Raw genomic sequence first — 23635 nt, forward strand, 5'->3', positions numbered from 1 at the left:
TTTTGTTTCTAATATTTGTCCCCATCTATCAACTTGCATCTTTTGAGTAAAGAAGTTTTACATTTTTATGTTTTCAAGTATGACATGGATTATGAGTTTTATGGCTTCTGAGTATTTATAGCTTCTGAGTTTTAAGTCTTATTTAGAAAACTTTCTTATTCCAAGATTATGCAAATACTCATCAATGCTTTTAAAAGTTATATTTCTTTTTTAATTGGTATTTTAATCCATCAATAATTTATTTTTAGGTATGGATTGAAATATTGATTCATACCACTGCTATCACATTATTGAACGCCTCTTGTATAAATCTATTTTTGGACTCCATTCTGTTCCATTTAATCTGTATTCCCTTGCAATATCAGACTATTTTAATAGTTGCGATTTATAATGTTTTTTAATATCTGTTGGACAAGGGCTCCTTTGTAGTTTTCCTTTTTCAAAATTCTTTCACATGGTGTTTTGGGAAGATTAATGTTAATAAGCAGATGTCTTATCACTGCTTCCTTTTTTTATTTTTTTCCTTTTTTTGCGGTAGGCGGGCCTCTCACTGTTGTGGCCTCTCTCATTGCGGAGCACAGGCTCCGGACACGCAGGCTCGGCGGCCATGCCTCACGGGCCCAGCCGCTCCGCGGCATGTGGGATCTTCCCGGACCGGGGCACAAACTCGCATACCCTGCATCGGCAGGCGGACTCTCAACCACTGCGCCACCAGGGAAGCCCCGCTGCTTCCTTTTTATCTTCCTGGAAATCAGTGTCATATATTAAAAAACAGCTCCTCTTCACAAAAATTCTTCAAATATACCCTTGTTCTTCTGAATGGTTTGGTTCAGATATGTTCAGGATAGAAAAAGCAGGAAATAAAAACAGTTTATTTTCCTCTATTATCATTAAATTAATTCTCCATTATCAGTATATTTCTTATTTTTTTCATGTATTAAAACATAGTATTTAGTATAACACGGAGATCCTTCCCTTGTCCCTTTCATTTCTATTCTACCTGAAATTCTACCAAGTTTGGTTGACTCGTTTCTCAGCCCAGAGGATCTATTAGAAGAAGACTAAGTGAAAGAGGATTGGGGAAAAAAAAAACAAAAAAACTCAGGTTAGCTGTAGCCAGAAGACTTGGTGATGGTTTGTTTCACCCAGAGAAGACAAAAAACTTTAGAAATAAACTGTGACTCATAGAGCATGGCAAATGGGGGAGATTTAGCATGAGGGCAGGAAGTGTACTTATGTGAACCCGCAATAGACAGGGTAATGAATTTTAAATGATGTTGACAGTCTTAGTGAATAGGTAGTATAAATTTGGAAGCTAAGTTAAAATAAATGGAAAACTATTACTTTTTTAAAAAGAGACACTCTTCTCTCTTCTATAACAATTTGTATCAAACTAGAAAATGCCACAAACTTGAACCAATGAAAACTAGAACTGTACAAATGAGAATTGTATGTTATAATTAAAATATGCTGACGTGCAGTATTTTCAGTAAAAAATAAGCTTTGAACCTAATATCCCATATTGAGTGTTTTATATTTAAAATTAGAAACTAGAATCAGTTTAGAATCAGACTGATCTTTTGACTTTGTTTGCATCTGTATTATGTTGAAAATAGATTAGTTTTTATAAGGGTTTCAATTGAGAAAATATCCTCTGGCCATGTTGACACTTAGATAATTGGGTAGTGGTTTAAATACACACACACACACATACATACACAGACATTTTACTTTATATCTATCTATTCCAAATATTTGGAATCCTATTCTCATCCTATTTCCTATTATCTGTTAATTACTAGGGATTTATACTATAAGAAAACTATTTCCTGTTGAAGGACTGGTATTAATTTTTAGAGTAATTTTTGGATAGGACTGGAATCGATCCATTGTTGTTTGTTTGTCTGTTTGCAGTTTAGGAATCTGCACTTGTTTCTCTTTGGATGGCACATAAAGTTCAATGCAAGATTACCAATTTATTTCGCCATCTTGCCTAGCAAACAAGTTATCCACTAAAGGAGCTAGTATAGCTGCTATGGTGTGTTACATATGACTTATAAAAATTAGGAGACCTACTTCTATGCAGAAAATTCTGCTTCACATTATTATGATGCATCTGAAAACTTTATCTTCAGTAGTGAAGCTACAAGTTTCTGTTATCTGGACAGTTTGTGAAGGGACATGGTTGCTGTTTCCAGATATTCAAAGAGCTTCATTTGGAAGCGAGAATAAACTTGTTCTGTATGGCTCTAGACTAGCTGTAGTAAATAGTGGCCATGCAGAGGCAGAACTTTTAAATTAATGGTCAAATCAGCTAGCCTGAAGAGTCATGTGTTGAAAACACTGTTTGCTACAGGTATCCTTGGTAACAAATATGAGATACCGTCTCTCAGCAGTATAGAAGAGGGGAAGCCCCCTGAGTTGCCTTCCAAGGAAGACTTCATCTGAAAGCCTATGATTATTTCTTCTCTTAGCAAATTCCCTTTGCCTTGATCAGGGCATTACAGTTGGCCCTTTGTGTCTGCGGGTTCCACGTCCACAGACTCAACCAACCGCGAATGCAATGTATTTGGAAGAAAAATTCCAGAAAGTTCCAAACAGCAGAACTTGAATTTGCTGTGCACTGGCAACCATTTACATTGTATTAGGTATTATAAGTAATCTAGAGGTGATTTAAAATATACGAGAGGATGTGCATAGGTTATATGCAAATACTATGCCATTTTTTTGTTTTTGGAGTATAATTGCTTTACAATGGTGTCTTATTTTCTGTTGTATAATGAAGTAAATCAGCTATACGTATACCTATATCCCCTCCCTCTGGGACCTCCCTCCCACCCCCTCCTATCCCACTCATCTAGGTCGTTACAGAGCACTGAACTGAGCCTCGTGTGCTTTGTAGTGTGTTCCCACTAGCTGAGAGCATCCTTGGATTTTGGTATCCTCTGAGGTCCTGAAACCAGTCTCCCACAGATATGGAGGAGGAGTGTCCTTAGGGCTGCAGGGACTTCAGTAGTTGGCCCCTTGAGATTATGGTTTTGTACTAATGAGTTGTGGCTTTCAAACAATGGAAAGGTTGGACTGGCTACTCAAGGCTGTACTCCATCTTCACTTCTCTGTGTAGCATGAGCTACCTTTTTCTGTACTGAGCTTAAAGAAACTGATTTCTTCGGTATTTCTCCAGTTTCTATTCATTTTTGTGAGTCCTTTTAAGGAAGCCAGTTGTAAGTCTGACAGTAAAAATTTAATCCACAGACCTTGTAAACAGCCAGATGACACACATTTTATAAAACCTTAGGTTTATTATGTGACCCTGTGGGATAGCAATATACTTTTATACAGACTTCAATAATGAGATTTTTTTTTTTAAAGAATAGTTCTAACACATGTATCTCTGGAATATTTTTTCCAGTTTTATTTAATCTCTACTTATTTCCCCTGAATTTGTCATAGTTTTCTTGTTTTGCACATGACTGAAAGAAGAAATGTCATTTCAAGTAATATTGCTAACTGTGGAGCTGTATATATTAATGATAGAGTTATTTTTAATTGTGAATGGGCCTGAGGAAAAGGCTAATCTGCTCTCATGAAATTAGTATTTGGTTTGGTTGGCTAGAAATGTGATAATTTGTTAACTATTGTATAAAAATTATGTTGTAAACTTTCTGAAGCATTCTTGAGACATTTTACTAGGTGTTACAGGTAGTGCAACACGTTTTCTTATGTATTTTCTACATCTGCAACAATAATCAGACATGGTGCATAAAGTGATACATTTCATAGTGCCAGTTCGTGGACTAGCTCATTTGTTACGTCAGCAGATATTGGTGTCTCAGTGCCTGGCATTTAAAAGGAGGGTGTTCTGGAGCTCAAGGATAATGTGATGAGTAAGTCAGTGGAAAGTTTGGAACCCTGTAGAGATGAAAAATTGAAGGATAAGAAGCCCTTTAAGAGGGTTAATTTTATTTGGTATTTGTAAAATATATCTTGGAGACAGAAGTCCTCTATCCACAACTTGCAGGTATTTCACTACGACCTTACTTAAATGAGATTGAATGCTGAGACTTTCACAGGTCATGCCATCACACCTCCGTGGTGTTGGGCGTTGGAACCTTTTTGACAAAGTATTTATTCACCTGGCTATGTACTAACAGCTTACTGCTTGAAACGTGCTACTGACTTCAGGTCAGTATCTAGAAGTTGTGGCTTTGGTTTGGTTAACATAGGTCTAAGGCATTATGCTGTCCCAAGTTCTTTAATCATCAAGCCACTAAATCATATCCACAAGTTGTTTTGTCCTAGATTTGGAAAAAGAGAAAGAATGGGTTAGGGTGGAATATATTTTTGGAAGATTAAAGCAACCCTGTTTTCCAATTTGGATGCTCTAAAAATGAAAGAGTTTCTTTCTTTTTATAATGATATTATCTACTACTTGTAGGAAATTAAAACATCAAAGAAAGTTCTAGAGAACAAAGCAAAAACTCTGTCAAATACCACTGTCCACTTTACTGTGAAAACCCTCCTCAGTGTTTTGTAGAACATCTTCCTAGACCCTGTTCTGTGTGAGTATGAATGTGCCATAAATGGTATTCTACTGTATAACGCTTTGCATTCGGCTCTTGACACTCAAAATATGTTATGGAGACTTTTCCATATCAAAGAAAAAATATATTTAATAGTCACTAGAATTTAGTTAACTAGGTTTATAACTGTCAATGGGAATTAAAAAAGAATTCTTTACTTTTTAAAAAAAAATTGTGCAAGGGAATTCCCTGGCAGTCCAGTGGTTAGGACTCCATGCTCTCACTGCCAAGGGCATGGTTCAGTCCCTGGTCGGGGAACTAAGATCCCACATGCCATGAAGCGCTACCAAAAAAAAAAAGTGCAAAAATTTGTCCGATATATTTCTATAAAAGGAATTGGTTAGTCAAGAGGTCTATGCACAGTTATCAGTTTGGTAAATAGAGCCACACTGCCCCTCAGAAAATTTACATTCCCAATTACCAGATGTGAGCTTGCATGTTCTTACCCTTCAGACAACACAGACTGATATCTATTTTCTTCACTTATGCCAGTCTGATAGACCATAGATAGTATTTTGTTTTAAATTTTTCATTCTTTAATTGCATTCATGGCTTGAAGTATTAATACTGTACGTAATCTGACATCTCCAAGTTTTAGAGCCAGTAATCCAGACTTGAAATATTCAACTGCCTGTTGACATCTCTTAATAGTCATCTGAACTTGTCCAAAATCGAACCCCTTATCTTTTACCCAGACTTGTTTCTTGCTTGCTCTTTCATATACTAGTTAATGGCTAATCCATCCTACCGTTACTCAGGTCACAATTTTGGAGGCATGCTTGCTTCCTTCTTTCTGTGTCTTATGCTTCATATCCAGGTCTTTCTGCAAAACCTGTTCACTTTCATAATAGATCCAGAAGCCTCTGACTTTCCTTCACATTAGTGGCTCCCACCCTGGTATAGGTCTTAATCATCTCTTGCTTGGTTTATTGCTATTACTTCTCAGTTTCTCTGCTTTCCCTTGTCTCCCTATATCCTGTTCTCAACACAGCCACCTTAGCATCCTGTTAAATGCCAAGTGAATCATGCCTCTTACCTGCTTAAAACCCATTAGGGAGATTTTATATTTCTCTCAGTAAAAGACAAAATTCCTGCAGTGGCTAACCAAGCCCTACATGATTTGCTTCTCCCATTTCTCCACCTTCTCCCATTTCTGTGCCACTCTTCCACTTAGTTCCTATCACACTGGCCTCCGTGGAGTTTCCTGCCTAGATCACCCAGAGGGAAACCTGCCCCTGTTGCCCCAGTGCAATCAGATCTTCTCTCAACTGTCACCTTCTCAGCCAGAATTTCCTTGACCACCTGTTTAAAATTGCTACCCGGGCTTCCCTGGTGGCACAGTGGTTGAGAGTCCGCCTGCAGATGCAGGGGACACGGGTTCGTGCCCTGGTCTGGAAAGATCCCACATGCCGCGGAGCGGCTGGGCCGGTGAGCCATGGCCGCTGAGCCTGTGCATCCAGAGCCTGTGCTCCGCAATGGGAGAGGCCGCAACAGTGAGAGGCCCGCGTACCGCAAAAAAATAAAAAATAAAATTGCTACCCCATTCTCTGAAACATTTGCTGTCCTCTTTCCCTGCTTTATTTTTCTCTGTAGCATGTATCTGATATTTTATCATTTGTTGATTGTTCCTCTCTCTCTGCTAGAGTAAGAGCTCCACAGTAGCAGAGACATTTGCCTTTTTTTTCCCACAACTATATCCCCAGAATATAAAATAGGACTGGCATGTAGCGGCATGAAGTGCATATCATAGACTTGGCGCAAAATAAATAATCAATGAAATTTTAAGAGTGCTGTTTGGAGGAGAGTCCTTTTGCCCTTTTGGGGGAATTTTTATATTATTAATTTGCTATAACTCTTTATATTAGTAATTTTAAACTTTTGGTGTATGTTGCAAATATTTACTGTGTCACCGAATATTTTTGCCTTGCAGTTTTAAATTTAATTCTCTCATCTGAGTACCCGGTTTTCTGCCATGCCTAGAAAGCCTTTTCCTACTCAAAAATTATTTAAATATTTACTCATATTTTCTTGTATATTTAGTGTCTTATTCTTAACATTAAAAAAAATATAGCTGAATTGAAATGGGATTTATCTCTTGTAATGGGTGGGGAATAGACACAACTTAATTTTTCCTGAATATCTATACAGTTGCCTCACAACCATTTACTAAACAGTCCACTGTTCTTATACCAATTTGAAATGCCATATTTTCCTATACTAAATGTTCATATATCTTTGGTAATAAAAGAAACCTACTCTTTGTTCTATTTTATTGATATGTTTATTCCCACCTATCATTTTAATATCTCTAAATAGCACATTTGAATATCTGTAGTTTATCCTGAGTTTTATATATTTGTTCCTCCCATCCTTTTTCTATATTTTTCACAGTTGAAAACAGTCATGATAATCCCTTTCTCACTAACATTATGTTAATAGGTAATATTTATATCTTTAATATTATAGTGTCCATTAGACAAAGAAAATGTATAAATCTGTATGCTGTGAATAAAGTGACTTTTCTTTAAATAATTCCTTTTATTTTTATACCACAGTTATCATAACATAACCCATCAATTATATGATTTGCTTTATTTTAATAAGAGAACATAGTTCAGTTTTTTACATGTTAGCATTTATGAGCATTGTTATCTCGCCATCCTTGGTAGAATAGAATTTTATTTACTGATTTGTGCCCAATGCGTTAATACTGATGTGTAATGGAAAACAGGTCAAGTGAGTAAGCTGTTTTTACTGTTGTTTTTTGTTTTTGATTTTTAGATCTAGCAGGTGGATTTCCGTTGTTTCTTGTTTACACATATATTTTTGTCTGTCACGGATTAATAGTGCTTCCTACATCTATGCTGCTTGACATTGGGCAAGTTACTGAAACTTTTTGAGCCTTAGCTTTCTCATCTATAAAATGGAGACACTAGTGGTATTTTATTTATCAAATTGCTATTAGAATTAAGTGAAATAATTCATGTGAAGTGTTTAGCATAGCATTTGATCCAAAATAAATATTTAATTAATGATACCTGGTGTTAATTAAAACATGAGTAAATGTTCTAGTTTAATTTAGGGGAAAAGCAGCACCTAGGACTGAAAATTATTTGAAGTTAGTCAGTGAAGTTGAAGGAAAAGGGTGGAAACAGTCTCCCTTATACAGTTTCCTTTGCCTGTGTTGAAAATGTTGTACCAGCATAAAGTCTGTCCATTGATAAAGGAGGTTTAGTCTTTAGAGAAATTACATATCATTTCACTCTGCAAAGTAGATTCTGAGAAATCCCAATGTGTATTGAGATTAGCATTTGAGATTATAGGAGCAGTTTCCTTTACTGTTTATCAAGTTTATAGTTAATTAATTTGAGAAGTTAAAAATACAGTCATTTTTTTCCCATGAACACAGCCTATTTGTGTTCCCAATTTTACGGGGGAAGAATGTTACCAGAAGGAGCAGGATATTGTCCACCTTCCTGTCTTTCCTGGTCGCCATCGTGAATCCAGGCTCCAATTATTGTGATGACTAGTTGATTCTAGAGAGTCCTGACTCACCTGTTTCTTTCATCTGCAGACCCACTCTGAAGAGAGGCCTTTCCAGTGTGAGGAATGTAAAGCTTTGTTCCGGACCCCATTTTCTTTGCAGAGACACCTGCTTATACATAACAGTAAGTCACAATCCAGGCAGTTGAGGACCAAAGGAATTATATCATATTTTGTTCTTATAACCTTTGAGAATGTAGGCATCACAGAAGCGGACCTATAAGTAGTTATGTAATCTGCTTTTAAACTTAAAAAGGACCGATAACTGCCTTTCCCCTTTTCATCCTTTATCCTTGATTTATTTTCCCACAGTAAGATTAATCATTTTATGAGACATTTTATTTTATATCATTTTTCCCACTATTAAAAGCTGTGTATAAAAACATGTTCAGTAAAGTGTCTTTGAAATTTGTTCTGAAACACACGTTTTTGTTCCCTTTTAAATGTAATGATTAAGGAAACATGCCTGACTCTTTAAAACATGCAGATATCTGGCATGATTTTATTAGCTCACAGGCTTTTAAAATTGGAAAGGATCAGAGTAAACATCTAATTTAACCTCTTCATTGGAGGGGAATTGAGAAAATTGAGACTCAGAGAAGGGTTGCACAGCACTGGGGGTAGCATCCAAGCCTGTTAGTCCTGTGTTTTTCCTGCCTACTCCACTGCCTCTGATTTCTTACTTCTTTTGGCAAAGGAATTTTTGGTGGGGGTAGGGGGGAATTAAGTTATTCACCTATGTACCGTGAAGTCTGTCTAGCAGTTACACTGAGAGCTGATTTTAGAATACCACAGTTTTTAGCCGTGTCACTTTATTCAGAGAAGAAATTGTTATTGCTAAACAGAGTTTTAAAGTGGGTTCTGTGTTCAGATGTTGAAGCCACCAGAGATTTACTACTTTACTGTATCTAAAGTTAAATAAAAATGGTATAACATAAGTAATAACTTCCTTTTAACTTGACTTGTTTAATCAGTAGAACATCCTCAGTAGAACATCCTCTAACATTGTTTAATCAGTAGAACATCCTCTGACATTAGTAGAACATCCTCTAACATCCTCTAACATGTTTAATCAGTAGAACATCCTCTAACAAGTTTCTAATGCTTATTAAATTTTTAATATTTCTGAGAAAAGCAAAACAGTCTTGACATTTGATTGTACAGATCTTGGAAGAAATTTCCTCTGGTCAAGTCAAAGTATCTAAAATGAAAAATAATAAAGATACTAAAGTTTTTATATTTATTGAGTGGTAATGATTGTGATGAAATGCGTCTTTTCCTATAGGAAAGACAGTGCTGAGATCTCATGTCATTCTGTATTCACCTTACAGCTCTGGAGAAGCTGTTAGCACCATTTTCCATTTTCCTTATAAAGAAGAGGTCTGCATTTAAGAAATAAAATATGTCATGTAACAGCAGGAATTTCCATCCCATTTCACTGTCATTTGATAAAGAAAATGGCTAAAATAGAGAGGACAAAAGACTAGATCTTGTCTTGTACAATAGGAAAGTTAAAACCCATTTAACTTCAAAACATGAGGATTGTTTTAGAAACTTACATCAGCACTGTGGCTCCAAATATGAAAAATAAGATGTCATAATTATTTTGGAAATTATTGTTATTTCCTAATACACTGAAAACCAAAAGGCAGGTTACTAGCTAGCTTCTTGGTTTTAAGATAGGGAAAAATCCTGATAAATTTAAGGTAAAGAAATCTGATAAAACCTCGTATCAGAATTTTAAAGTTCTGATAAACTTAAAACAAAAAAATCTGGAATTAAAATATGAAAGAAGAAAGGTATGGACCTCCTTGGTATAGCTTGAATAAGATTTTCGTACAGGAACCAATACTTTGATTCACTTAATAATTTAATGGAAATACTTTGTTAGGAGCAATCGTGGAGTATTTTTTTCCAGTGCCTGAATAGATTTGGTATTATTAACATTTACAATTTTATGTCACTTGTCCTTTTACTCTCACTGGTTATACATTTTATACAAATATCAATAAAATTCTAAATAAATCTAGAAAGATATATGAAGACAAACTAGGTGACAACAATAACACCCTGCAACAAAAAAGCACCAAGGCAGCATATAAACACAGCTCTCAGAATCTATACAGTTCATGCATGGTTTGGTGTGACTTGGTTTCAAGTATCGAATTTCAGCAACTCAACAACTTCCTTAGAGACTTTAAGAGAATTTAAAGAGCCATACTTCTGTTTGAAAAGACAAAGGGAGGGTAATTTGCCTTTTCCTTTTTATTTTCGTTCTTCTTGTCATTCCTTCCTTAAATTTGGTGTGACGAAATAATAGGATCTTCACATTTCTAAATTTATGTTAGTTAAATGGAGGGCAGGTGGAAGAGCTTGGTTGAAATTGAGGTAATCTCTTCTTTAGATGTAGACAGTTACCTGCATATTTTATCTCATAGTGAATATACTTTTTGAATCTGTGCTATTAAAATTGTTCTGTAAAAAGGGAAAATATATGCGAATACTAGTCTGTCTTTATACACGCTACATATGTTTTATATCTTTCTGGGAGATTCACTATCTTCTAATTGTGTACATTGATCACTTAAAATGTATTTAAAATGGACTTTAGACATAGCATGGTATGAAAGTTTAAAAAGTCCCATAAACTCCCTAAACATAGCTTCTGGAGTTGCTTTCCTGCAAGCCGAGGCTCTTTGATGGGAAGGTGAAAACCCTCCCAGGTACCCTCTCCGGGACGCATTCGGAAGACGCTGTGTCCCACCACGGGTCCCCTGCCCAGGAAAGAAAAGGGGCCTGAGGGCACTGCCAGGGGCCAGGTGGTGGAGGCCCCCCGCTGGACTCTAGGGTACAGCCCTAGACCCCAGCCCTAGAGCTGGGGGGCCCTTTGAGGGGCTCTAGGGTAGACAAGGGCAGTTGCCACTCTGGGTCCCCCTGCCCCAACCCAACTGCCTTTTTGAGAGGCAGCCCCTAAACAGTCTGAGAGCCTGGAAGTTGAAGCCCTTCCCTAGCCATTTCACAGCAGACCAAGGACTGCATTAGGGGGCCTCCAGGCCAAGTTCCTGAGATAGTGGAGTTGTAGCCCTCTCCTGTCCCGGGGTGAAGGATCTGCTCTGACAGTCCGCCTTCAGGGGCTTCCCTCCAGTTTACTGCCTGGGAGCCAGTTCTGCCTCTGCCCCTGAAGGCCAGAGGGAGAATGGTGGGGTGAGGGGAGTTCAGGAGGGGCCCCAAAGGCAACTCACTCTGCAGAACAGAGACCTTTTGTCAAACTCAAGCCCCTGCCTTAGAAATACATACTTTTAAAGAAAATTCATAGGACCTTTAGAAAATTAGCGAATTCAGTCCCCACATTTTCCAGTTAAAGGTACTGAGAATCTACGAAGGTTAAAGGACTCTCCCTCCCCCCCACATGATTCACACAGGGAATGAGCAAATATGGAACTGAACAGTTGTTGGAAAAGTGACCTTTTATGGTTATGATAAATTGTTAGAGCTGTAAAGCTGGGTTTTTGGAGAAAACAGCCGTAAATCTAGTACATGTGAGGGGGAGTTAACAGCACCCTGCTGTTGTGTCTGTGTTTCTCTTATTTGGCTTTTTCATTTCTAAGGTGAGAGGACTTTCAAGTGTCATCACTGTGATGCTACCTTTAAAAGGAAGGACACCTTAAATGTTCATGTCCAGGTGGTTCATGAAAGACACAAGAAGTACAGATGTGAGCTGTGTAATAAGGCATTTGTTACACCTTCAGTGCTTAGAAGTCATAAGAAAGTAAGTAGAAGCCTTCCGTGAGTTTGAATGGATTACGTATTTTAACCATACAGGCGTGTATGTTAATTATCATGTGATAATCAATTTTATATGAATTTATCAACATATTTACTCAAAATGACAAATACGAAACCCATGAGTGATAGCAGCTCTTTAGCAAATGTCTGTTTTCTTCATTTTATCAGAAGAGAATATATTTGTCATATGAAAGCAAACCTAGATTCAGGTATGGATGCTACACAGTCCTAAACGATGCTGATAGGTGGGTCTTACAGTGTACTCGATGAACGGGAGCTTTTCGACTTTATACATTTTTGGATTAACATAGGTTCCTTTTTTTAAAGATACTGAGTAGAGCTTTAATAGTTTTATTTTTCAAAGCTAGTTCAGCTGTCTATTGACAAGTTATTAGACTGACTTCTTCTAGGATTAGAGTGGTCCTTCTTTATCTTGCATCCCTAGGACCTAGGGAAATTCCTGGTACAGAACAGGGACTTGATAAGTATTTGCTCAACTTGAATAAAATGATGTTCATACTGATGGTGATTTGGAGATTATCTTATTTGTGTTATGCTAATTACCTCCAGCAAATCAACAGGTTATTTTTACTTGTTGATTAAATACATTCTAAGTATATTTTTTAAATAGCAAAATTCATATTATAACTAATGCAGTTGAAAGTTTTAATGTTGACTTCAGAAATGACTGTTGAAGTGTGGTAGTCTCTGCTGCTCGGCGTGTCCTGCCTAGTGAATGTGAAGTGGCTTCTGTGTCATTATGACTTTTATTTTGGTACCTGTCTTTAATACAGCTGTTTCAAAAGAACTGGACTGAGTAACTTTCTTTTCTTGTATCTTTAATGCTGATTAATAATGATACTGTCTTCTCTTTTCAAAGGTCTGAATAGAATAATCTTTCAACTTTCTTTGATTGGATTACTTTTTCATGAATTTAATAGACTTTTATTATGTTTTAATCAATGAGGGAAAGTATAGTGAATTTTCCAGAAAGATATAGTTGTTTGTCTGCAATAACAGATTATCATAGAATATATTTTGTGGTGCATTGTTCATTTTTGTCTCATACATTTATCCAATATTGTTCTCATAGTGATGTTTCCATGCTTTCCAACCATATTTAAGATTTTGTAGTGTTATACTTTCAATATCTTACAATACCAACCAGTCAAATTTCTGTACCTAATAATAATATATATTTTTGAATTAAGCCAAAAAGAATACTTTAATTATTTTAATTAATATTGCCGTAGTATCCTTTAGTTTGAAACTCACATTACTGAAGTACTATAAGTAACTGAATATAAGTAGGTGAACAATGAAATACTTATGTAGCAGCAAAAGAAATCCTGTGGATTTTATAAACGTACTACGAAGAACTTGGTAGTTTCCTGTTTGGAATAATCCCATGTTGTAATAATAGATGTATACCATTCCCAAACAACGTTATATTAATCAGGAAAGAATTGCCATATTTTGTCGCTTCTGTCAGGGAGTGAGAAGAACACAGGTCTGTTATATGTTAAAATGTTATACCATTTCCTTTAAATTGAACCATAATGTGGACCATGGGAGTAACAGCTCTTACTGAGGTGTAAAGAATGTATAACTGTTTTGTATAAGAACTTGTAATGAAAATGGAAAGTTAAGTGCTGCCAATTGAAGACTCAAGGAGATGTTTGTTGTAGACAGTATCATTGGCTAGTGTGGCTGTTGATTAATTAGACTGTATTCCTCAAACTTGAATGTAATATAAATGTTTTTCAAGGGAAAAACATCTAGAGGACACTGAAGTTGACTAAGATATTTCATTTATAACTCTTTTAAAAATTACAAATATGATAGTGTATATCCAAATATAGATTATAATTCAAATATGAAAATTTATAAATTAAATATCAACCAATAAGGTTATAAACCAATTATATTAAAGTTAACAATTGATTTAATATGGAAGATGAGAATGTTTTGCTAAGTTAGTGGTTCCTCGAGGTTGTCAGGTTCTGACATAATTACCCCACCCTTTTTTCTCTATCCCATCTCTATCCCATAAAAATATTTTTAAATATTTCTCTATTTAAAAAACCTTTTTAAAAAACCTTTCCTGTTCTTTCTACATTAGCTCATGGCAATTCCAATAATAATATTTGCCAGTAATTTGCGTAAAAACAAAGGCAGAAGAAACAGGCCCTGGAAGTTCTGTTTTGTGACGGTGGTGGTAACCCGGATGATCCACTATATGCTTTTGTTCATATTCAGGTTATCATTGAAGCTAACAATTCTAAAAAGGGTCTGAGAGAATGTGCAGGTATCTGAAGTAATGGCTTCCTTCTCCTTTTCCCTCCTCCTAAGTTTGAAAACCAATGGGACTTGAAAAGTAGCTCTGTCGCCTCATTTATTGGAATGACCTATTTTGATGTTGGTAGAAACACTGCTTGCCTGATGAGATTGTGAGACAAGTTTAAAACACCTCATCTGTCTCCTTTTTTGGGAGAGGTCACTCTTTTTTTCTTTGACCTCTCTTAACATTGTATTGAAACTGGCTTTGGTGATACTCATTCACCTTTTCTTGTGTGGTGGTTCTTTGTCCAGGTTAAAGGTACTGAAGGCAGCAGTGATCTTTCAAATTGACTGTTCAGTTAACACCTGCTGAATTTAAAGATCAAATAAGATTTATACTCCTTTTTGCTTTGCAGTAAAATCAATCCAGTCTGACAAACATAATGCAAGTAACAGATTACTTTATTGAGATTAATTCTGTCCTCAAGCACTAAATACACACAAAGAATGTGAAAAGTGCTTCTAAGGAAGTGTTTCTTGGCAGCAGTCAAGGGCAGCTGTAGCCCCATTTTGATTATGCGGTTTTGTTAACATATACTGGCTTTGTATAACTTAATCATCTTTACATGGGGGCTCCATAAAGGCTTAAAATGTAAACTGCAGAGTTATTTTCAAATTAACACTAACACATGATTCTAAGAGGTTTTTTTGAACCAGTGGGAATAACCATGATAAATTGTTTAAAATCTCATTGTGATATTAAATCATTTTAAAGGAACATAATCCTGGGAAAAAAAGGATTTACTGTTGTCAGAGGCACTTAATCATTTTAACCTCATTCTTTATATTTGTCCTCAACCTTTTTTATTCCTTTCCGTTTAGACACATACAGGAGAAAAGGAGAAAATCTGCCCATATTGTGGCCAGAAGTTTGCCAGCAGTGGTACACTGAGAGTTCATATCCGTAGCCACACAGGTATGTAGATAAAAACAACGTAGAGAAATCAAATTCTTCCAAGAGAAGGAGTTTATAGTTTTACAAAATGACTCCAAGATTAAGAATTAATCTTGACTATTTCCTCTCTTGTAAAGTTTTATAGCATCTAGTTTCTTACTCTAGAAAAATTTTGAATAAGTACACTTTCCCAAACTAAGTTAAATATCTAAAGTGGCAACTGATTAATGTTTGGTTGTGAAATAACTGTGATTTACTTTATATACTATTCTAATAGATGGAATAGGGTGTAGCAGTTTTACAGAAGCCTAAGGGCCTCCTCTTAAAAATCCCTCCTGTAACTCGCATCAAATGTGACCTTTTAAAATGTAAAAAGTCCTTGGAATGTGGCTTGAATGCTATAAGATTTTATTGGATGCAAGGGTGATGTGACCATAGTATCTGTTATGCCATGAATTGCTTCCTAAAGGGTTTTCTTCATTTCTTACAACTTCCTGTGTAATTTCTCCCATGAGGGAGGGCTGTGCCCTAGTGAATGAACAGCTAAATATTCTTCAAAGAACTTTGTTTGGGTTTTATCTGTCATGTAGAGAAGTTCTTGAAAAGACTTGAAAGAATACTCTTAATTTTGATAGCTAGATTATTGTGTGTGAATCTTAAGTGGTTCTTAGTAGCTGGACTGTGTTTGGTAAACTGTGTAACTGGATTAAATTGCTGAAGCTTTTTATTCAAGAGCCGTAGTATTTGACTTTCTTTATCATTGTGTCCCTAGCTCCTAGCTCAGTGTTTAGCACAATAACTGTGTTGTGAATGAAGAAATGTTAGTTTAAGCAGGTCAAAGAATAATACTGTGATTATTATACAAAGGTGGAAAAAAAAAGGACAGCCATGCAGCATAATTTCTTATTTTGGAAATTTTCTGGCTAAAGCTGAAAAGCGTAGGTCAACTTAGTAGTTGTCATCTTAGAATAGCCTCTTAAATGCTTTCAAATGAAACATATAACCAAGAACAGATCAAGCATTATACATGATGGCTGTGGAATAATGGGCACCCTAAAGAAGGAAAGGAGATCTTCTTGACTAGAAGTATCTACAGAAAGTGAGGCTTTCAGGACACAGTCCAATATGTGTAGCAGAAACAGAACACAACAAAAAGAAAAGTAGAGAGAAGCAAAAAGAAAAGGGCAGCAGAGAATCATGCTGAGGACAGGTAGACTTAAAATAGTGCCAGAGACTGTTAGCACCATGTCCTGATTGTACAGAAGAGGCAAGTAAATGATGAAGAGAGAGGAGAGAGAGCTCTGAAGTCCCAGGCCAGCCCCGGAACCTAACAGTGTAGTCTTTGACGTCAGTGGGCACCACTCTCTTCTGTGTTTTGGGGGCCATGCGGAATTGTGGCAGACATGGTTAAAGGCGAGAGTGAAATCAGCAGCCTTCCATTCTGGATCCATAGTTCTTAGAAGACGTCTTTGTGCCACCCTGAAAATGTAACTTATAATTTGCTCCGCAGATTTTATGTCTGTATGTGTGTGTTTGTGTGTATAATTTGTATGTGGAAGGAGGGCAACTAGGAGATGGGGAAAGTGTATTATTTCTGTGTATCATAGTAATAAGTTTAGAGTAATGCCCTGAGACATTATCATGTAATTGAATTATGGTTGATAATAGTGTGTTTTTAAAAGGCAGTGATTATTGTTCAGAATGCATTAAAACATGTATTTCAGCATAGAAAAGATGAATCCAATCATAGAACACTTGATTATTCAAAATAATTCCATCCTTGAGAATTCCATGTGCCTACATTTTATTTTAGTTGTAGAGGATGGGCAGTGGAGAAGAATAAACTTAAACTAGTAATGTCTTCTAAAATTTTAATTATTATCTGCTACAAAGTTGCAATAATAAGATTTTTTTGAGCTCCAAGAATTCTCTGTGATAAAAATATTAATAAATATTTGTAGTTTTTTTTGTCGTCATGTTATGTTCTATAGTATCTGTAATCTAAAGAATATTTTTAAAAATTCAAATCTTTTTTATATGATTTGGTTATTTAAATGTTGTACAGGTTCTGGTTTATTGGTTTCTGATCAAGAAAACTGGCCACCTAAATTCAGACAACAGTGCTAAGGCACAGTCAGCCAGCATATACATTTAAATAAGTAAAGTAAAAACATAAAGGTGGCCTATGTGTTTATGTATGTCCACACAGATAGTTGTATAATTATTTATTTACAATTATTATAACTGGATTTTTCTGTTTAAAATCAGACTCATTTCATTTTCACATTTTAGAATTCTTCTTTGAGTTATTTTGATGTGAAGCCTATGTTTTTGCCTGGCAGCATGGCTGGGGCTGTATTTGAAGTGGTCGGTGTCAAGCAACAGAGGTGGCTGCGGAGACCTGGTGGGTTGGCAGTATCTGGGCTTCCATAACAGTCCTGGCGTGGATTTCTTTTCCTGCATGGACTAATGCTGCTTTTGCCTCTTTTTTTTTTTTTTTTTTTTTTTTTTGCGGTACGCGGGCCTCTCACTGTTGTGGCCTCTCCCGTTGCGGAGCACAGGCTCTGGATGCACAGGCTCAGCGGCCATGGCTCACTGGCCCAGCCGCTCCGCGGCATGTGGGATCTTCCCGGACCGGGGCACGAACCCGTGTCCCCTGCATCGGCAGGCGGACTCGCAACCACTGCGCCATCAGGGAAGCCCTACTTCTCTTTTATTCGCTTTGTCCTGTCCTCCAAATCACGTGCATCCATTTTCCCTTCCAAGCTGGAACCTGGCTCAGTGACAAAATGGGTTTATGTAGTTATTTCGCTTCTATGATGATAAAGCTCGCATTTTGAGATTTATACATTCACTTTTTCTCTCTTTATTATTTTTTCTTATGAAATCACGTGATTTTTTTTTTGTGCTTTATAATATTTTAATGTTCAGTCTGGTTCCATTTTTCTTCTTTTTTTTTTTTAACATCTTTATTGGGGTATAATTGCTTTACAATGGTGTGTTAGTTTCTGCTTTATAAGAAAGTGAATCAGTTATACATATACATATGTTCCCATATCTCTTCCCTCTTGCGTCTCCCTCCCTCCCACCTCCCTATCACACCCCTCCAGGTGGTCACAAAGTACCGAGCCGATATCCCTGTGCCATGCGGCTGCTTCCCACTAGCTATCTACCTTACATTTGTTAGTGTATATATGTCCATGACTCTCTCTCGCCCTGTCACAGCTCACCCTTCCCCCTCCCCATATCCTCAAGTCCGTTCTCCAGTAGGTCTGTGTCTTTATTCCTGTCTTACCCCTAGGTCCTTCATGACATACTTTTTCTTAAATTCCATATATATGTGTTAGCATACGGTATTTGTCTTATTCTTTCTGACTTACTTCACTCTGTATGACAGACTCTAGGTCTATCCACCTCACTACAAATAGCTCAATTTCGTTTCTTTATATGGCTGAGTAATATTCCATTGTATATATGTGCCACATCTTCTTTATCCATTCATCCGATGATGGGCACTTAGGTTGTTTCCATCTCCGGGCTATTGTGAATAGAGCTGCAGTAAACATTTTGGTACATGACTCTTTTTAAATTTTGGTTTTCTCAGGGTATATGCCCAGTAGTGGGATTGCTGGGTCATATGGTAGTTCTATTTGTAGTTTTTTAAGGAACCTCCATACTGTTCTCCATAGTGGCTGAACCAATTCACATTCCCAACAGCAGTGCAAGAGTGTTCCCTTTTATCCACACCCTCTCCAGCATTTATTGTTTCTAGATTTTTTGATGATGGCCATTCTGACTGGTGTGAGATGATATCTCATTGTAGTTTTGATTTGCATTTCTCTAATGATTAATGATGTTGAGCATTCTTTCATGTGTTTGTTGGCAGTCTGTATATCTTCTTTGGAGAAATGTCTATTTAGGTTTCCTGCCCATTTTTGGATTGGGTTGTTTGTTTTTTTGTTATTGAGCTGCATGAGCTGCTTGTAAATTTTGGAGATTAATCCTTTGTCAGTTGCTTCATTTGCAAATATTTTCTCCCATTCTGAAGGTTGTCTTTTGGTCTTGTTTATGGTTTCCTTTGCTGTGCAAAAGCTTTGAAGTTTCATTAGGTCCCATTTGTTTATTTTTGTTTTTATTTCCATTTCTCTAGGAGGTGGGTCAGAAAGGATCTTGCTGTGATTTATGTCACAGAGTGTTCTGCCTATGTTTTCCTCTAAGAGTTTGATAGTTTCTGGCCTTACATTTAGGTCTTTAATCCATTTTGAGCTTATTTTTGTGTATGGTGTTAGGGAGTGATCTAATCTCATACTTTTACATGTACCTGTTCAGTTTTCCCAGCACCACTTATTGAAGAGGCTGTCCTTTCTCCACTGTACATTCCTGCCACCTTTATCAAAGATAAGGTGTCCATATGTGCGTGGGTTTATCTCTGGGCTTTCTATCCCGTTCCATTGATCTATCTTTCCGTTTTTGTGCCAGTACCATACTGTCTTGATTACTGTAGCTTTGTAGTATAGTCTTAAGTCAGGGAGCCTGATTCCTCCAGCTCCATTTTTCTTTCTCAAGATTGCTTTGGCTGTTCCGAGTCTTTTGTGTTTCCATACAAAATGTGAAAAATTTTGTTCTAGTTCTGTGAAAAAGGCCAGTGGTAGTTTGATAGGGATTGCATTGAATCTATAGATTGCTTTGGGTAGTAGAGTCATTTTCACAATGTTGATTCTTCCAACCCAAGAACATGGTATATCTCTCCATCTATTTGTATCATCTTTAATTTCTTTCATCAGTGCCTTATAATTTTCTGCATACAGGTCTTTTGTCTCCTTAGGTAGGTTTATTCCTAGATATTTTATTCTTTTTGTTGCAGTGGTAAATGGGAGTGTTTTCTTGATTTCACTTTCAGATTTTTCATCATTAGTATATAGGAATGCCAGAGATTTCTGTGCATTAATTTTGTATCCTGCTACTTTACCAAATTCATTGATTAGCTCCAGTAGTTTTCTGGTAGCATCTTTAGGATTCTCTATGTATAATATCATGTCATCTGCAGACAGTGACAGCTTTACTTCTTCTTTTCCAATTTTGATTCCTTTTATTTCCTTTTCTTCTCTGATTGCTGTACCTAAAACTTCCAAAACTATGTTGAATAAGAGTGGTGAGAGTGGGCAACCTTGTCTTGTTCCTGATCTTAGTGGAAATGGTTTCAGTTTTTCACCATTGCGGATGATGTTTGCTGTGGGCTTGTCATATATGGCGTTTATTATGTTGAGGTAAGTTCCCTCTATGCCTACTTTCTGCAGGGTTTTTATCATAAATGGGTGTTGAATTTTGTCAAAAGCTTTCTCTGCATCTATTGAGATGATCATATGGTTTTTCTCCTTCAGTTTGTTAATATGGTTTATCATATTGATAGATTTGCGTATATTGAAGTATCCTTGCATTCCTGGAATAAACCCCACTTGATCATGGTGTGTGATCCTTTTAATGTGCTGTTGGATTCTGTTTGCTAGTATTTTGTTGAGCATTTTTGCATCTATGTTCATCAGTGATATTGGCCTGTAGTTTTCTTTCTTTGTGACATCCTTGTCTGATTTTGGTATCAAGGTAATGGTGGCCTCGTAGAAGGAATTTGGGAGTGTTCCTCCCTTTGCTATAGTTTGGAAGAGTTTGAGAAGGATAGGTGTCAGCTCTTCTGTAACTGTTCGATAGAATTCATCTGTGAAGCCTTCTGGTCCTGGGCTTTTGTTTGTTGGAAGATTTTTAATCACAGTTTCAATTTCAGTGCTTGTGATTGGTCTGTTCATATTTTCTATTTCTTCCTGATTCAGTCTTGGCAGGTTGTGCATTTCTAAGAATTTGTCCATTTCTTCCAGATTGTCCATTTTATTGGCAGCGTTGCTTGTAGTAGTCTCTCATGATCTTTTGTATTTCTGCAGTGTCAGTTGTTACTTCTCCTTTTTCATTTCTAATTCTATTGATTTGAGTCTTCTCCCTTTTTTTCTTGATGAGTCTGGCTAGTGGTTTATCTATTTTGTTTATCTTCTCAAAGAACTAGCTTTTAGTTTTATTGATCTTTGCTATTGTTTCCTTCATTTCTTTTTCATTTATTTCTGATCTGATTTTTATGATTTCTTTCCTTCTGCTAGCTTTGTGGTTTTCTTGTTCTTCTTTCTCTAATTGCTTGAGGTGCAAGGTTAGGTTGTTTATTCGAGATGTTTCCTGCTTCTTAAGGTGGGCTTGTATTGCTATAAACTTCCCCCTTAGAACTGCTTTTGCTGCATCCCATAGGTTTAGGGTCGTAGTGTCTCCATTGTCATTTGTTTCTAGGTATTTTTTAATTTCCTCTTTGATTTCTTCGGTGATCACTTCATTAATAAGTAGTGTATTGTTTAGCCTCCATGTGTTTGTATTTTTTACAGATCTTTTCCTGTAATTGATATCTAGTCTCATGGCGTTGTGGTCGGAAAAGATACTTGATATAATTTCAATTTTCTTAAATTTACCGAGGCTTGATTTGTGACCCAACATATGATCTATCCTGGAGAATGTTCCATGAGCACTTGAGAAAAATGTGTATTCTGTTGTTGTTGGATGGAGTGTCCTATAAATATCAATTAAGTCCATCTTGTTTAATGTATCATTTAAAGCTTGTGTTTCCTTATTTATTTTCATTTTGGATGATCTGTCCATGGGTGAAAGTGGGGTGTTGAAGTCCCCTACTATGAATGTGTTACTGTCGATTTCCCCTTGTATGGCTGTTAGTATTTGCCTTATGTATTGAGGTGCTCCTATGTTGGGTGCATAAATATTTAAAATTGTTATATCTTCTTCTTGGATCGATCCCTTGATCATTATGTGGTGTCCTTCTTTGTCTCTTCTAATAGTCTTTATTTTAAAGTCTATTTTGTCTGATATGAGAATTGCTACTCCAGCTTTCTTTTGATTTCCATTTGCATGGAATATCTTTTTCCATCCCCTTACTTTCAGTCTGTATGTCTCTAGGTCTGAAGTGGGTCTCTTGTAGACAGCATATATAAGGGTCTTGTTTTTGTATCCATTCAGCCAATCTGTGTCTTTTGGTGGGAGCATTTAGTCCATTTACATTTAAGGTAATTATTGATATGTATGTTCCTATTCCCATTTTCTAAATTGTTTTGGTTTCGTTATTATAGGTCTTTTCCTTCTCTTGTGTTTCTTGCCTAGAGAAGTTCCTTTAGCAGTTGTTGTAAAGCTGGTTTGGTGGTGCTGAACTCTCTCAGCTTTTGCTTGTCTGTAAAGGTTTTAATTTCTCCATCAAATCTGAATGAGATCCTTGCTGGGTAGAGTAGTCTTGGTTGCAGGTTTTTCTCCTTCATCGCTTTCAGTATGTCCTGCCACTCCCTTCTGGCTTGTAGGGTTTCTGCTGAGAGATCAGCTGTTAACCTTATGGGGATTCCCTTGTGTGTTATTTGTTGTTTTTCCCTTGCTGCTTTTAATATTTTTTCTTTGTATTTAATTTTTGACAGTTTGATTAATATGTGTCTTGGCATATTTCTCCTTGGATTTATCCTGTATGGGACTCTCTGTGCTTCCTGGACTTGATTAACTATTTCCTTTCCCATATTAGGGAAGTTTTCAACTTATAATCTCTTCAAATATTTTCTCAGTCCCTTTCTATTTCTCTTCTTCTTCTGGAACCCCTATAATTCGAATGTTGGTGCGTTTAATGTTGTCTCAGATGTCTCTGAGACTGTCCTCAGTTCTTTTCATTCTTTTTTCTTCATTCTGCTCTGCAGTAGTTATTTCCACTATTTTGTCTTCCAGGTCACTTACCCGTTCTTCTGCCTCAGTTATTCTGCTATTGATCCCATCTAGAGTACTTTTAATTTCATTTATTGTGTTGTACATCGTTGCTTGTTTCATCTTTATTTCTTCTAGGACCTTGTTAAATGTTTCTTGCATTTTCTCTATTTTATTTCCAAGATTTTGGATCATCTTTACTATCATTATTCTGAATTCTTTTTCAGGTAGACTGCCTATTTCCTCTTCATTTGGTAGGTCTGGTGGGTTTTTATCTTGCTCCTTCATCTGCTGTGTGTTTTTCTGTCTTCTCATTTTGCTTATCTTACTGTGTTTGGGGTCTCCTTTTTGCAGGCTGCAGGTTTGTAGTTCCCGCTGTTTTTGATGTCTCTCTCCAGTGGCTAAGGTTGGTTCAGTGGGTTGTGTAGGCTTCCTGGTGGAGGGGATTAGTGCCTGTGTTGTGGTGGTTGAGGCTGGGTCTTGTCTTTCTGGTGGGCAGGACCACGTCTGGTGTTGTGTTTTGGGGTGTCTGTGGCCTTATTATGATTTTAGGCAGCCTCTCTGCTAATGGATGGGGTTGTGTTCCTGTTTTGCTAGTTGTTTGGCATAGGTTGTCCAGCACTGTAGCTTGCTGGTCGTTGAGTGAAGCTGGGTGCTGGTGTTAAGATGGAGGTCTCTGGGAGATTTTCACCGTTTGATATTATGTGGAGCT

General features: G+C 36.7%; 1 protein-coding gene across 17 annotated transcripts in view; it reads left to right on the forward strand.

Moving 5' to 3' along the window:
- Nucleotides 1–23635, forward strand: part of PRDM5 (PR/SET domain 5) — a gene marked incomplete at its 3' end in the record, with an annotated part of 289496 nt that overhangs the window by 184774 nt on the left and 81087 nt on the right. For all 17 annotated transcript variants that reach the window (XM_079919945.1, XM_079919942.1, XM_079919943.1 and 14 more), the window contains 3 exons: nt 8158–8251; nt 11735–11895; nt 15075–15168. In XM_079919945.1, the coding sequence (XP_079776071.1) occupies nt 8158–8251; nt 11735–11895; nt 15075–15168 (349 nt within the window). The remainder of the gene's footprint in view (nt 1–8157; nt 8252–11734; nt 11896–15074; nt 15169–23635) is intronic.

The sequence above is a fragment of the Stenella coeruleoalba genome (assembly GCF_951394435.1).
Source record: "Stenella coeruleoalba genome assembly, chromosome: 4".
In the NCBI taxonomy this organism is placed as follows: Eukaryota; Metazoa; Chordata; class Mammalia; order Artiodactyla; family Delphinidae; genus Stenella; species Stenella coeruleoalba.